A 15,000-nucleotide genomic window follows, 5' to 3' on the forward strand; every position below is an offset into this window, starting at 1 on the left:
GTCAAAATGTAAAATGATCTCAAATTGAAAAGAAACGCTGCATCGCTCTTCATAACACGATTCCAGTGTTGCAGCACAGCAGAGTAGGTTTACTGGTTTCAGACGTGACTCTGGCGACTGATTGACTAAGGAAGAATTTCATTAGACTCTATTCCTTCCGAGACTTGGCGTTAGAACGAACAACTACAAAGTGAAGCAGCACGTACGAAGCTTTTCTAAATAATGAGTCAATCTAAGTTTTCAGAGTTTTCATTGCTGACACCAAGAAAAGTACGCCTGATCGCAGGTTAGGGGAACCAGGAGTCTCGATCTGCAATGGAATGCGGCCCATCAGTTTACGGTATTATCTAATTTAAGAACGGCTGCTGCTGGATTTGTGCCATGGTTTGTATTGAGCCCGAGTAATCCCTCATGCGGCTCTTGGTTACGAACCAATGAGACGCGTTGTGGTTATCAGACTCAATCTGATTGGTCATTATTTGGCGGGACTTCCATTCTAAATTTTGATAATACCGTAACTGACGGGCTAAGGCCAAATGAGTCAGATCGAGACTTCTGGGGAACCTATGAAGTGGAGAACAAGTATTCATGATCGACGATATGGAACAGCTCGGCTAGCCTGCGAACGGAGACGTATTTCCGGCGGTCGTTTCTCTCCCGGAAGTACGTCTGCGTTCGCAGGTTACAGGTCGGCGGGACCGGGCAGATAATTCGACGCAAATGGTTTCTGGTTCGATTCTTAGGCAAAATATTATACCTTCGTGGAGTCAGAAAATGGAAAATAAATATGGTAAAGAACATGGAAGAACATGGAAAAGTACATCAAAATCTTACAAGCGACGTAAAATCGATGTGAAAATATCATGTTGACTAAGAATAATTTGTTAATATTTATTCTTGACCTTGAGGCCCTTAAGTAATACATCAAACATGAAAACGAGTGGGTCATCAGATATCCAAACACCGAGAAGCGACTTGAAAACACCTCCGAAGTTAAGGCTGAGTTTTAAATCGAATTCGAGGTGTGGACATAGAATGAAAAATTATGTTGAGAGTTTGGATGATTATTGCTTCTCAAAGGGATCAGTGTTTTTTAAGAGCAATTTGAGTATAAAGTAGCCGGAATGTTGTTATAAGGTCGCTTATGACTTAAATCCTTCATCAACACGAACGAGAATGAATGAATGAATGAATGAATGAATGAATGAATGAATAGATGAGTGAATGAGTGAGTGAGTGAATGGATGATTGATTGATTGATTGATTGATTGATTGAATGAATGAATGAATGAATGACTTTATTTGTCTATGGTATTAGCTAACAAACTAATATGGGACACTTCTAGAAAGTATTACTAATTTTAAAATACTTGATACATTTAACTATACATACATCATACAGACACAGTAGATTAAAAAAAATAGAATATGGTATAAATTACTGTAAAAGTACCAAGAAATCGTGTTTATAACAATTTAAAATGATTTCTAATCTAGAGACCTAGCTGAGAAGTAAGAGAAGCTTTCAGTTACAGATATTACAGTTTTTACATTCATCGTCTATTAACAGAGATAAATCTAGAGGTTTTTAAAGAGCTCAGTTTCCTGATGAGGAGTGTGCGAGACAGTGACCTTGTGAGAGGAGTTTTCATGCAATTGCTTAAGACCCCAAGGTAAAGAATAGGTATTCACAGTATTAAGTACAACATTTATATATTTTATTTGATCTACCAAGTAATGGGGCAAGTAATAATTAAATATGCTTTATATTGGTTGCTTTCTGTCAGCTATGAGTGCATAATTCATCTTACCTTTGAAAGAAGCCTAATCCTTAAACTGTTGTCTTTCATAAAAGGGCAGGTACAAAAGTCGAACCGGATCAACTCGGATCGCTTGACTCGGTTTTGTCCGGCGACCCGAGTCAAGGGATCCGAGTTGATCCGAGTTGATCCAGTCCGAGTTTTGTACCTTCCTTTTCATAAAATGTCATTGTACCTGTCTTCCACGAGTGATGATATTGTTTTTAGTTTCCGTGAATAGAGTAATATTTTTTCAGATGCTGTTTGTACACACAGGGTTTTTTAACAATATATTTAAAATGTTTAGTTACCATTACTTTTCCCTGGCATTGTATGTACGAAAAAAATGCGAGGGAGCAAAGGTCTTAGCATTTATTATGAAACTCTCTCGGCATGCTTAAATTTTGGCATGTGAACAAATATTAAGTTCTCAAATATTTCTACAACTACATACTGCACTTGACAACCCTGAGTTTGTAGATACCTTCATCACAGTTTTTATGACTTATAGGAAGTTTGCAGATGAAAAGCGGATCCATGTCTTTAGGGGTGTAACTTGTTTGTCTATGGAGATGTTTTCTTATACAGTAAAACGTAATTGATAATTACGATACACACATTCCCGTGACTCACTTCTTTATTAATCTCCCTAAAGGTACCCACTTAGATAATCAAGAAATAATTCTCTCAACCTGATTAGTATCCTAAATAATCTTGTTTTTTTGTAGTTTTCCTAGCTCTTATTAGCCTTTATCAACTCCCTTTGGCATCAGCTTATCACTGTCTTGGAGAGCTAAGCTGCTATGGTAAGTTTGCACCCTACCTTTGCCTGTTATACATTTGTCATTTGTTGAGAAGCTTCCGAAACTGCATAGGAAGGTCACACAACTTATTAAGCTATGCTTGGTTATTACGCAAAGTGTCTGGGGCAGAAGTTACCGGTTCGGTCGAATTCCATGTTCGTTTCTCCATACTATCCGGTGAGATTCAAGGTCCTTCCCATACCGAGAAATCTGTGTCTCATACAAAAAAAAAAATAATAATAAATTAATAATAATAATAATAATAAATAAATAAATTAATTAATTAATTAATAATAATTTTAAAAAAAATGCACCATATTAATCAGAAATAAAATGGTCCGTTCCTTAATTAGGCTCGATTGACCAGCCGTTTCGTGCGCTCGCGTTCCTCCGGGCACATCAAAATACGTTCACAGTATAATATTTGGCGACGAAATTTTGTGGGCGTCTCTTCTAGGTAATGTAGATACATGTATGTAGATACATGAAATGCGCCGTAGTAGCTGCAGCCACTTCTTATGTGCTCCTTTGTTTTCTTCTTATAGCGTTAAATTCAAACGTTATGCTTTCTTATTTAAGCTTTCAACGCGCAATGAGAGTACTTGGCGATGTTCTTCAAGCTCTCATCATCATTTGTGCCGTTTTCAAGACCGCTTTGTGGCATCCAGTGCTTTTTGAGAGGGTCCCCAATAGGGTTTTTGGATCCGGGATTTGGCCCTTTTGGAGCCCGGGATTCGGGATTACAGAGAAATATGGAAGCGGGATTTGGGATTGCATTCATGGACGGGGCGTGGGATTTAGCGTTATTATGAAGCGGGATCCGGGAAATCGTCTCTTTAAAGCCCCAAGAGTAGGAATTTCTGACGGCGAAATTTTTAAAATAAATTCAACTTTCACCGTCGGCAAAGACAGAAGCCACTGGAAAGGCTATTTTGCGGGTAAGGATCAATGGAAAATGTACGAAAGGTGAATGTATAAAATGATAAACTTGAAGCTTGAAACTTGAAACTTGAAACTCGAATGTTCCACCACGCTGACACGTGCCTTCTGTGACCCCTCTGGAGTGATCTTGGTCATGAACTTTGACCGGAATAAGATCCACAAACTTTAAAAGTGTCCATTTTCCCAAAGGGTTTGAATAGGGTACAACATTGACACTACTGTAGAAAACCGGTTTGGCAAGATATCGTATTTCCAAATTGCATGGACGTGAGATTCTTAACTGCCGTGACCAGAGGTTCTCATTTTCGCCTCTTCACTTTAACAGCTCCTCGCGCAAGAAAAATAAAACCTCTGGTACCCAGGGTATGAGCCTTTAGGCGAGGGAAAATATTTGATTTTGGACAAAACGCAACTGCAATTAATCCCTAATTTCACGAGTATACCGTTTGATTAGCTATTACAAGAGAAAATGATGGGTGGAAAATTGTGTTCATAAGACGCCGTTTTGTCACTGTAGGAAAAGTTGCCATGGCAACATTGTAATTTCACATGTAATTTTTCATCCATGCTATTAAGGTTTAAACTCAACCTTGTGAACATTATAACTCTTTTGTATAGATCGAACTGACTTTGAGGATTTCTGGAATCTTTGTTCACCTAATTGTTTGTATCGTGGCCAGGGCCGGGGTCGGGGTCGGGGTACTTTTTCCCATTTTTTTTTTTTTTGGTTCAATTTTTGTCGTTATTCTCCTGTGCTGTTGTTTTCGAATTTCCGTCCTTCATTTATGGTGGAAATTAATCAAAAACATTAAGGAACTTACGGAAGCTACGAAAGTTCTTAAGGAACATATTAGTTTTTTGTTTCTCCAAATCAGACTTTGTTTTTTAATTTTTTTTAATGTGTTTTTTTTAAATCGAAGTTGGTTTTTGCGAGCATCTGACTTAGTGTTTCCGAAAATCGGAGTTTGTTTTTTGAAATTAAGATAATTTCCGAAAATGCTGAAATTGGAGTTTATGACATATACGCTAACTGCCAGAAACACTGAAGACTCGCTGATCTCCACACTTTAAAACAACATTGCAATGTTTACTTCTTGAGGAAAAAAAAAAAAGGATGATCGTCACGCAGTCACGCAACGTTTTCATTTGCTCGTTTGCTCGTGTTGATGTCATGTTGTTGTCTGTCTTTACTAGAAACGGTTTGTAGTAAAGCCAGAGTCGCACGTTAACTTGCTAGTCAATTCTATTCGGACGTCACGGGATCGAGACCAATATCGCTATAAAAAACAGAACAACATTGAAAACAATTTTGCGAAAACAAGCAAATGAGAACGTTGTGTGACGACTATCTTGGAACTGTGGCTATGTTCCGTTTCGTTTTAATTGTATTGTGGAGGTTTTGTAAACATTAAAAATGTGGTTTTAAAATGTGGACCTCAGGGAGTCTTCAGTGTCTCAAGGAGTTAGCGTATATTCCCCACAAAAACTCCAATTTCAGTCTGAACTTCTCTTAAACAGAGTTAACTGAATAGAGTGTAATGTGAAGTGCTAGATTGTTATCCCAAATGAACCATGTGAGCGTTAGCCCTACTGATGGAAATGGGCCCACACAAGGACGGAGAAAAATTCTCTTAATTTCGAAATTAAAACAAACAAAGATGTCTCTTTCGTAGCTTGCGTATGTTCCATATTTTTTTGACTAATTTCCACCATAAATGAAGGAAAGATGCCGAACATTCGAATATAACACTACAGGAGAGTAACGTCAGAATTTGAAACAAAAAAATTTGGAAAAAAGAGACACCCCGACCCCGACCCCAACCCCGACCCCGGTCCCGGCCCAAGCCTCGCGTTTTGGGACTTTTGCTGAAATCGTGTCGATTTCAAAGCGCTGCCAATAGTAAGCGTGTTTAAAAAGATGCGGTTTCATCTGTCTTGTAAACAGCGAAAGCGCATCGATTTGAACACGCTTACTATTTTGGCGCGAAATTTACATTGTTCAATTTAAAATTGTGAATTTAGCACAGAAAGTGCAGCGCTCGCTTACATCATGACAGTTCCACCCTCCGCACACTAATTGACATTAGAGACTTTAAGCAAGGACTACGTAGGTGATTAGTACGGTGACCGGAAGATGCAGGCATTTTATCCTTTCTTGACCATCTTTGGTAATTCACAAACAATTATTTGTCGATTTCGAGCTCAAAATGCGTTAGCATTAGGTGCGAACAACAACACGTTTCATCAGCGAGGGTTTCACCAGATGATTCAAAATTTTTCTAAGCTTTCACAACACTTTTCACCACAACTTTCGCAGGTCTTTTCCCAAGATGAAAGTACTTTAGAAATTTAAAAGCAGCACTTGAGCGAGAAAGCGGATGAGGAGATCAAGTTCGATATATGTTAATCGGTATATGTTAATCTTTTCCATCTCAATGTGAACTAACATCCTTTGATAGAGTTTCTACCGAGAAAATAGCCACTGTGCTCTAGTCCTGCAAGGCCAAGTCTTGCGAGTTGGATCCTGTTCCGGCCTCTTTTTTTACTGGATGCTTGCCGGTACTCCTCCCTGCGATGACTGATCTGGTTAACTGTTCTTTGGACGATTCGTTTATGCCTGTAGCACTAAAGACTGCTATGATTATTCCACTTTTAAAGAAGTCCAACCTAAATACTGATGACTTTAAAAAATTTCGTACTGTTTGAAATCTACCCTTTGTTTCAAACATAATCGAAAAAAGTGGTGGCGCCTCAACTTGTTAACTACATTAACGATAATAATCTTGGAGAATCATTGCAATCAGCCTATAAGAGCCACCATAGTACGAAATCTGCCCTTTGGAAGGTTCTAAACGACATATTAAAGGCTGTTGACAACCGACGAACGGTTGTCCTGTTACTGTTTGACCTATCTGCAGCTTTTGATACGGTCGACCATGGTGTTCTGATTCATCGACTTGAATCTAGGTTGGCATTACAGGAAAAGCTCTACAATGGTTTCGATCCTATCTTGAAAGTAGATTACAGTTTGTGTGCATCAATGGTTGAAATTCTTCTTCTACTGGTGTCATTTATGGTGTTCCACAGGGTTCTGTTCTGGGACCTCTTCAGTATCTGTTTTATACTTTTCCGCTGGGTAACGTAAGTCAACATGGAATGGATTTTCATTTCTACGCTGATGACTCACAAATTTAGTAATTTTATTTTTTTATTCTTCCTCGCGTTGTTTGTCGGTGGTCTCTCACATTCAAGCCTGTCTATCTGATATATCTTCGTGGATGTCGTTAAATAAATTGAAGTTGAATAGTGAGAAAACTTAATTGATCATTGGATCCCAATTTAGACCTACTTTTCAGCTCCCTCCCGTTGAACTTGATGATGGTTCTGTGATTCTCCCATCTGAGTACAGCAGGAACATTGGTGTCACATTCGACAGCGTAATGAACTTTGAGCGCCATATCACTGATATTTGCAAGTCCTGCTTCGTTAGTATTCGTAATATTTGTCGTATTAGGAAATTTTTATCTACTGAGCAGACGAAGATTTTAGTTAATGCCTTTGCTACCTAAAGACTTGACTACTGCAATTCGTTACTTTACGGTCTTCCTAGCTACCTTCCACAGAAATTACAACTTGTTCCGAATTGCGCAGCTCGCCTAATTTTAAGGGGCTGGAGAGTATGACCATATTACACCATATATCAGGGAACTTGCCTGATGAACATCGAATTACTTTTAATAACTTTTAAGGCTCTGAATAACGTGCCTCCTTGTTACATTAGTAACCTTTTGCACATACAAACCCCAAATAGGCGATTAAGGTCTTCATCTCATTTTCAGATTCAGTTCCTTCATCAAATTGGAGACCGAGATTTTTCTGTATGTGCCCCTAAGTTATGGAACTTTCCTCCTAGCTATATTAAGCGTAGTTCTAGTGTCAGTACTTTTAAGTTAACTTTGAGAACTTATCTTTTTAAACAATCTTTCATTTCTTAGTTAATGCGAGTTTTCTTTACTAGTTTATTCTTTTTCATTGTGACTGAGTGCTATTAGCACTTTTGTTTAAAGCGCTAAAAAAATCATTCTATTTCTATTTCCATTTCTATTTTTATCGCTTAGTGCTAAGCCGAGTAACGCTGTAAAATACTAATAAATTTGCGATAGTTACACAGCCGTCGTCTAGAGCTCCGCCTACTCCTTGCATTGCAGTAGTCGTTTTGCCTTATCTTAACGGCACGCAGTGTGGATAAGAGTGCAGTTACGTGGCCAAGTTCTCGTAACTATTTATTAACCGCACTTTAGTGAACTTTAGCGAACTGGCATAAGTCAAATAAGCTTAGTTTCAGTTCAGTTTTAAGCGTGTTTAAGTGTTTTACTGGACAGAAGCTCGCAGTTCAAGAATAAAAGTTCAAAAGTTTTAATAATTCACATCTTTGAGAGATTTTAAATTTAAATTGACTAAGAGCTTTACGGGAAACCCGCCACAGAAGGAAGTCTTATTTAAGTGCTAGTTCTCTAGAGCCCATTAAGTGCTATTGCATTTCTCTTTCCATCTTTTGTTTCAAGATCCAATTTTGATTTGAAGCGAATATGGATACCCCTTGACACGACTTCGATTTCCTTAGTGCGACTTCAAACTTTTGGCACAAGTTCAACTTTCAGCACGATTATTGTTTTCGGAACGAGTTTCATTTTTTGGCACGAGGCGAACTTTTTGGCCCGAGTTCAATTTCCCGGCGCGAGGGAACTTTTTGGCACGAGTTTTATTTTTTGGTATGGGTTCAATTTCCCGGCACGAGGTTAACTTTTTAGCACGGGATCAATTTCCCGGTACGAGGTTAACTTTTTGGCGCGACTTCAGCTTTTCGGCACGTCTCCAAGTTTTTGAAATGAGTCCACTTTTCGGTTGCATGGACCTGGGTGCGACTCTTTGAGAAACCACTGACAGCTACCGTGTGCTGGTCAGTCTCTTCAAATGTGGCAGGTGGGTCGGCACAGTATTTCTTACACACACAGTTCGGAGATCTGAACAAGATTGAACATTTTGAAGGCAATGGGTCGGAAGCTAAGAAACGAAAAGAGGCCATAAGTGTTATCGGAAACACCTTCAGCAGTACAAGTGCCCACCTCTCACAGAATGTTTTTTTTCCCTTCACAACATACCCAAAACATCTCAAGTCACCAGGTGATCTGGTGACGTAATTTGGAGGACTAGGAAGAAAAATTTTAACTCCGTTTCCCACAACCGCGCGCAGCCTTAGGTGTTGTTTCCAAACTCCCTGCAGTATTTCTGTGTCTACCGCATTTCCTGTTAATGAATGAACGTTCAAGTAGACCCGGCGAGCTCTAACCTCGTCTCCGCCATGTTGAATTCGAAAATAAGGCCGCGCGCGGTTGTGGGATACGGCGTTAAAGTTTTTCCCCCCTGTTCTCCGAATTACGTCACCAGATCACATGGCAAAGCTTGGCATGTCATTTGAAACCTGAAAAACGGTTTATTTATTTATTTGAGAACATTGATTCTGAAGTCAAATAACGGTAAACCGGGAAACTAAACTGCTCCCGTTTTATACTGAATAGAATCATGTTGAAAATCTCATTCCAATTTCGTTTTGGTGATACAAATGGCTTGCAGTTTTGTACTGGACATGGGGTTGGATGGGTTCTAAGGTATTTAACTACAGTAGTGATGGAGAAGACGAGAATATTTTACCAATAATGATTGACATTGATAATGCACAAGAAAAGGTAACTACATTACTTGGCCCCACGGAAGAAAGACAGGCACTAATGTTGGAACAAAACATTGCATTCCAAGAGTCCTTAAATGGGGATAGGCAGAAAAGAATACAGCAAATAAATGTGGCTACTGAACATTCACACAAGACGAGAATTCAGCTCGGTAGAGCTGCCAGAGTTGTCCCTGAGCCCGATTCAAATTTTATGAAAGTGAAAGTCAGGCACGCTGCAATGGGTTATGTTCTCGGCGCTTTCCCTTCGATGCTAAAATGTCAGCTATTTTCGACTGGGCAGGATCCTTCACTCCAAAAATTGAAAACTTCCGGCGCACTTTGTGATCCCTTTGGTCACGTTTTGTCTCCAAGTTGCGAAATAACTCACAGATGTACCATTTCCATGGTAACAAAAGCGAGGTTCAGTTTCAAGGATTTGGAGAAATCAGCTTTTGCAGGACTGCCACTTTACTAGACGCTGGTGATATCAGCAAAAATAAACAAGTCATGTAAGTAAGTAACAGTAAGTAATGCTATGAGCTGTGCGGTAGCAAACAATGCCAACTTGTGACAAAAATAACAATGCAAACAATAACAACCGAAGCAAAAGGGGTGGCAAGAAAACGGAATAGTAAAGTACTGAACGAGTAGTGAACCAAACAAACAAACCCGCTCTAAAACAGAAAAGAAAATCAAACCCTGGGAGCTTGTTGAGCATGGTGGGCTTACCCTTGGACAGGCTGGTAAGGATTCGTGGTTTTGAGGAGCATCAACTGCAGGATGAGCCGGCCCTGGAGCTACTGCGTCAACGTTAGCGTCTTCAGTATTCAAAAGAGTGGCAAAAATGGCAGGATCAGGAGCAACAGGACCCAGAGCCATGATACAAAGGAAGGCACAGCGATGACAGGAGGAGAGTCGAAAGAGGTGATCCGCGTGACCTCCAGCAATTCACGAAAACGCAGAGTAAACTCAATTTATATGCGGGCAAGGTCAGCGGCATAGCAAGTGACCGCCAAAAACAACCGGGCCCATGGGGTGGAAAATTAGGGTGTTTAATCGTGCGGGCCCCGGTGAATATATTCAAAATATTGAATAATTTTGTGCACGAGTGAACATTTCCTCAAAGCTTGCGCGCGTGAAAAGCTATCAATTAATACGCATGCGTGTTACAAATATTTTCAAATCAAAATGGCGAAATCAACACTGCTAGTCGCCATGTTGATTTGAAAATATTTGTAACACGAGCACACTAGAGCTGATAGCTCTAGTGTGAGGTGGGCTTAAGAAGACACAACGTAAAATTATTATATTACAATAAGAAAGATACGAAAAGCAGTAAAAAGACATAAATAAGGCACTTAACCAACAAAATTACCAAGACTTCCAAAAATTCAATAGTTCTTAACTTTCCTTTTAAAAGTTTTGATGTTTTCTTCTCTTGGCTCACTTTTCAACGAGTTCATATATTCGCTACCTTGTGTGTAAAAGATAGTTTACCCAATTAAGACTGAACTTGGGCAGACGTGAGTTAACCCCACTGAAATGATATCTACACTCTTTAAGAGTAAATAAATCATGGATTTATCGAGGGCCGCCACGGTATAATGACTTGTAAAGTATTACAAGTGACTGACAGATTCTTCTGTGCATAGTTAATCGCGGGACTGGTTATAAAACCTTTTAAAAACCTTCAAAAGCGAGAACAATATTGTCGCAATCGATGTTGAATTGACCGTGACCCTGCACAATCTTTTGTTTTGGTCTCGCACGGGTTCCCAAATTAGTCGCGCATACTTTAATCGAAAGATTTGATTGGTTATCGTATCGAACAAAGGTGTGTTTTGTGCAGGGTCAAGGCCAAAAATACGGACAAAAACATCAAACAAAGGAACTTGTCGAGTTTCATAACCATCTCCATACATGACCAATGTTCTGTGCTACAACACTTTCATATTAAGTTTTCTCAGCAGCTCATCATACGCTATTGATTTCCATATCTGAAAAGCGACTTTAAGGACGGTGCCTACTATTGTTATTGCGCATACGTTCTGCGCATCTCGAGATACTCGGATTTCCTATTGATGGTGCTTATTAATACAGGGATATTTTTTGCACGGTTCAAAACTATGCGGAGAAAGCAGAACTTAGCAAGTGATCTTGGCCTACAAAAAGAAAATTGGGGTTAACCACGCATTTTTCAGAGATAATTGAGCTTCAATTTGGAGAAGAACGCCATACATTGCTTTGTATTTTAAAACTTTTTACAAATATTGTTGATTAATTATCTCCGAAAAATGCGTGGTTACCCCCAATCTTCTTTTTGGATTTCAATAACACTTGTTATGATGTGCATTTCCCGCATATTCCTTAAACCGCGCAAAAACTCCTTCGAATTAGTAGGCACCGTCCTTAAAATACAAAAAATAGCATCTTCAAGTCTTTTCTCTTGGGTTTTGCCAACACCCAATAAAAGAGGACTACGGTATTCAAAAGACGGCAACACAAAAGCCTTATTTAAAAAAAAACTCATTATTATCAATATACGCGGCCAAATAGAAAATCGGCCTCTTCAAAACACACGCTCAGCGGGCCGCAAAAGACTGACAGCGGGCTGCTAATGCATTATCAGCCCTACATGTACAGCTGATTGGTTCTTGCTTCAACTTTGTGATATGCCTATTATTTATAGACGATTTTACGCATTCTTTTGGTAATTTTAAATAAGTTCACTGGACTGAGTTGATTCTTTAATAGCTTGTTCAATCAACACTTACATGATGTTATTCACTTAGCTTGTATTATTAAAACTCGCATTCTTGATATCGTTTGGCCTTGTTTATTGACAATAATGATAGTGACATGACTTTTTTCGGGAATATTGTTTATTTGCACCCTTGTAGTGTCATTTACGGCCCTCGCGCTTCACAGCGCGTGTTTTATTGGGTCTAAAAACACTCGGCTACGCCCTGTGTTTTTAAACCCTGATAAAACACTGCTGCTCGTTTTTTAAACATTACTTAAAGAATCGCCTACATCACTTCGGTTGCATGGTACAAAGCGACTGATTAATACGTCGAAAGGATGATGAGTTAGAATATGCTCTTACCGTCATTTAATTATATAAGGTCATATTCATAAAAACATGAGCCTATAGAGGTTTTGCACGGCAGCCATATTGCATGGTAGGAACAATGAAAATGTTTTGCATAAGAAAGAACATTTGTTCCCATAGGAAAAAGAATCTATTGTTCCCGCCATGCAGCATGGCTGCCGTGCAAAAACCTCTATAGGTAGTGCTTGGGTCTTATCGTTGTTGATTTTCAGAAAATTAAGATCAAACTTGCCAGAGGAAGATAACAACTTCAGAAAGTCAGTAACATATATTTTTTGTCTGTAGGTCACTCTCTCATTACGTCATCGTCTAAAGTCCGTAACCTCGGAATCTGGTTTGATTTTAAAATGAGCATGTTATGTCATATCAATAAGATCTGTTCATCTGCCTTTTATTATCTTTACAATATTCGTAGAATTAGGAAGTCACTTTTGTCGTTCAGCTGCCGAATCTGCAGTTCATATATGCATTCACATCAAGTAGATTAGACTACTGTAATAGCTTATTGTTGATCTAGGTTGATCTCTGGATCACCTAGATTTTGCCATACCACATCTTCGCTTTACGATGTTCATTGGCTTCCTGTAAGCTATCGTATCAAGTTTAAGATTCTTCTCCTGAAGTTTAGTGTTTGTACGGTTAAGCCCCAAGTTACTTGAGTGAGTTGATCACTATATATTAGAAAGCAATCTAGTTACCCCTTAAGATTTAATAAGTCTGTATTACTTATACCACCTGGTATTAAGTCTCATCCTACGATTGCTGATCGTGCATTCCAATCAGCTGCACCCAGTCTTTGGAATGCACTTCCACCTGCTATTCCAAATATAAAGACATTGGACTGATTTAAAATTCTTCTTAAAACTCACTCTTTAAAATTAGCATTTAGTCGCCTTACTGTTAATTAGTTTTTTTTTTTGCTTTGGTTTGTACTAAATTTAAATTTAATGATGATGTTATTTGTCTTTAATGTTTTAATTAAAATGATTTATTTTACTTCATTTATCTTGTAACATTGTGAAACGCAACCGAATATATTTGTTTAGCAGTTTGCGCTATACAAATGTAATTTTTATTTATATTTATTAATAGTTCCAAGCTCATGATAAGCTGGTGCAAACCAGCATGGGAACATCAGATAGATATCCCGTTGCGCCTTCTGCGTACAATCTCAAACTCATATTAGGGATGAAGAATTTAAGTTTATTAATGAACATTTTAAACAGTAAGGATCCCGAAAGGGACCCATGGGGAACATCAACGTTAATGATATGGTACTGTATGGTAAGGGTTTTGAATTTTATTAACCTAAAGCTGGCAAGTAGTTATAGACAGTAAAATATTTCAAAACGCTTGGCCGTATACGCTAGCTGCATTGTTAAAGTGGTTGATAACAAGAAGAGCAAGCAACCATCTCAGCAGGCCAATTTTAATAGTCATTAGATATTCATCATGTCACCTGTTAAGGTACAGAATTGAGAAAAGTAACAATGCATCATCTGGCGTTGTGGGCATCTTTAGCTGGTTTTCGTGCATTATTATCCTCGCGAAATCGAAACATTCTTCTGAGCAACCGTGTTCTGGAATTCTGATGCTACACTTGAAATTAGTCCAGTGATATTGATATCATTAAGTTTCTTGCTCCGTTCACCTTGGGAACATGGTAAAGCAAATCAGGTCGTCCACTAGGAAAGTCTTCATTTCTTGACGACCTTATTTTGTGCAAATTCCACTGGATGGCAAACCTGTGAAGCTCTCCACGTATAGTGTTTATAAAACAAAATCTAAGACATTCCACTTCTATAACATTGTCTTGTGAGTAAATGCCATAATCTCTGAGATCCATACATCCTCTTCTAAGCATAACCCACCGCGCCTCTATGTGCTGATTGGCTGACGATTTTCCAAACAAAAAATTCAGTTGTTGAATCGTAATTTTTGGAATTCCTCCAAGCTGTCTTACGCAGTCTAGGTAGTATTGACCAATCACAAAAGTATCATTATTCGCGGGGCCAACTTATAACCACATTATACGCCTGCTGTAACCGTCAATAGCTCCATGAATACAGAAGCCAAATGGCTTTAGTTTGTCATAGCCATCTATGTGCCATATGATTTGGCCCCGCTGTTTTATACTGTCGTCTTTGTAATCGATGTCTTGACCGTGTTTCAACTCCGTCAGGGTCCAATATCTTCAACACTACTTCTCTTACAGTCTCCCTGTCGGTTGATATACCGTGAACGTGTAACAGTTTCTAAGTCATTTTTCTATACCCCATCGTTCTTCCACTGCCTCTTAATTCGTGTGCAATAGCCTCGCAAACCGCTTGAAGTTCTGAGCGCTCTTTGCTTTCTGCATTCCTCTCAGTTGTGGTAGACTCAAAACGCAGCCATGGAAAGATGTCAACAGTAGCAATATCTTCTTGTAACCAAAGCCGAAATGAAAATAGCTTCCAACCAAGTCTGCTTGTTCACTGTTGCCATTATACAAGGCTGGTGTATAGGTGGGTAAGACTGCAGCACAACTACACAATAAATCAAAGAAAACTAAAAGCAACAACAAATTAAATTGACGTCTCCATCTGTCCACCATATTGAGAACTAGTCAAAATG

General features: G+C 38.9%; 1 protein-coding gene across 1 annotated transcript in view; it reads left to right on the forward strand.

Moving 5' to 3' along the window:
• The window catches only part of LOC137979531 (tolloid-like protein 1), a 40,051-nt gene that overhangs the window by 279 nt on the left and 24,772 nt on the right, over positions 1-15,000 (forward strand). The window contains exon 2 of the mRNA XM_068826802.1: positions 2,528-2,605. Coding sequence (XP_068682903.1) covers positions 2,528-2,605 — 78 coding nt within the window. The remainder of the gene's footprint in view (positions 1-2,527; positions 2,606-15,000) is intronic.

The sequence above is a fragment of the Montipora foliosa genome, chromosome 12 (assembly GCF_036669935.1).
Source record: "Montipora foliosa isolate CH-2021 chromosome 12, ASM3666993v2, whole genome shotgun sequence".
In the NCBI taxonomy this organism is placed as follows: domain Eukaryota; kingdom Metazoa; phylum Cnidaria; class Anthozoa; order Scleractinia; family Acroporidae; genus Montipora; species Montipora foliosa.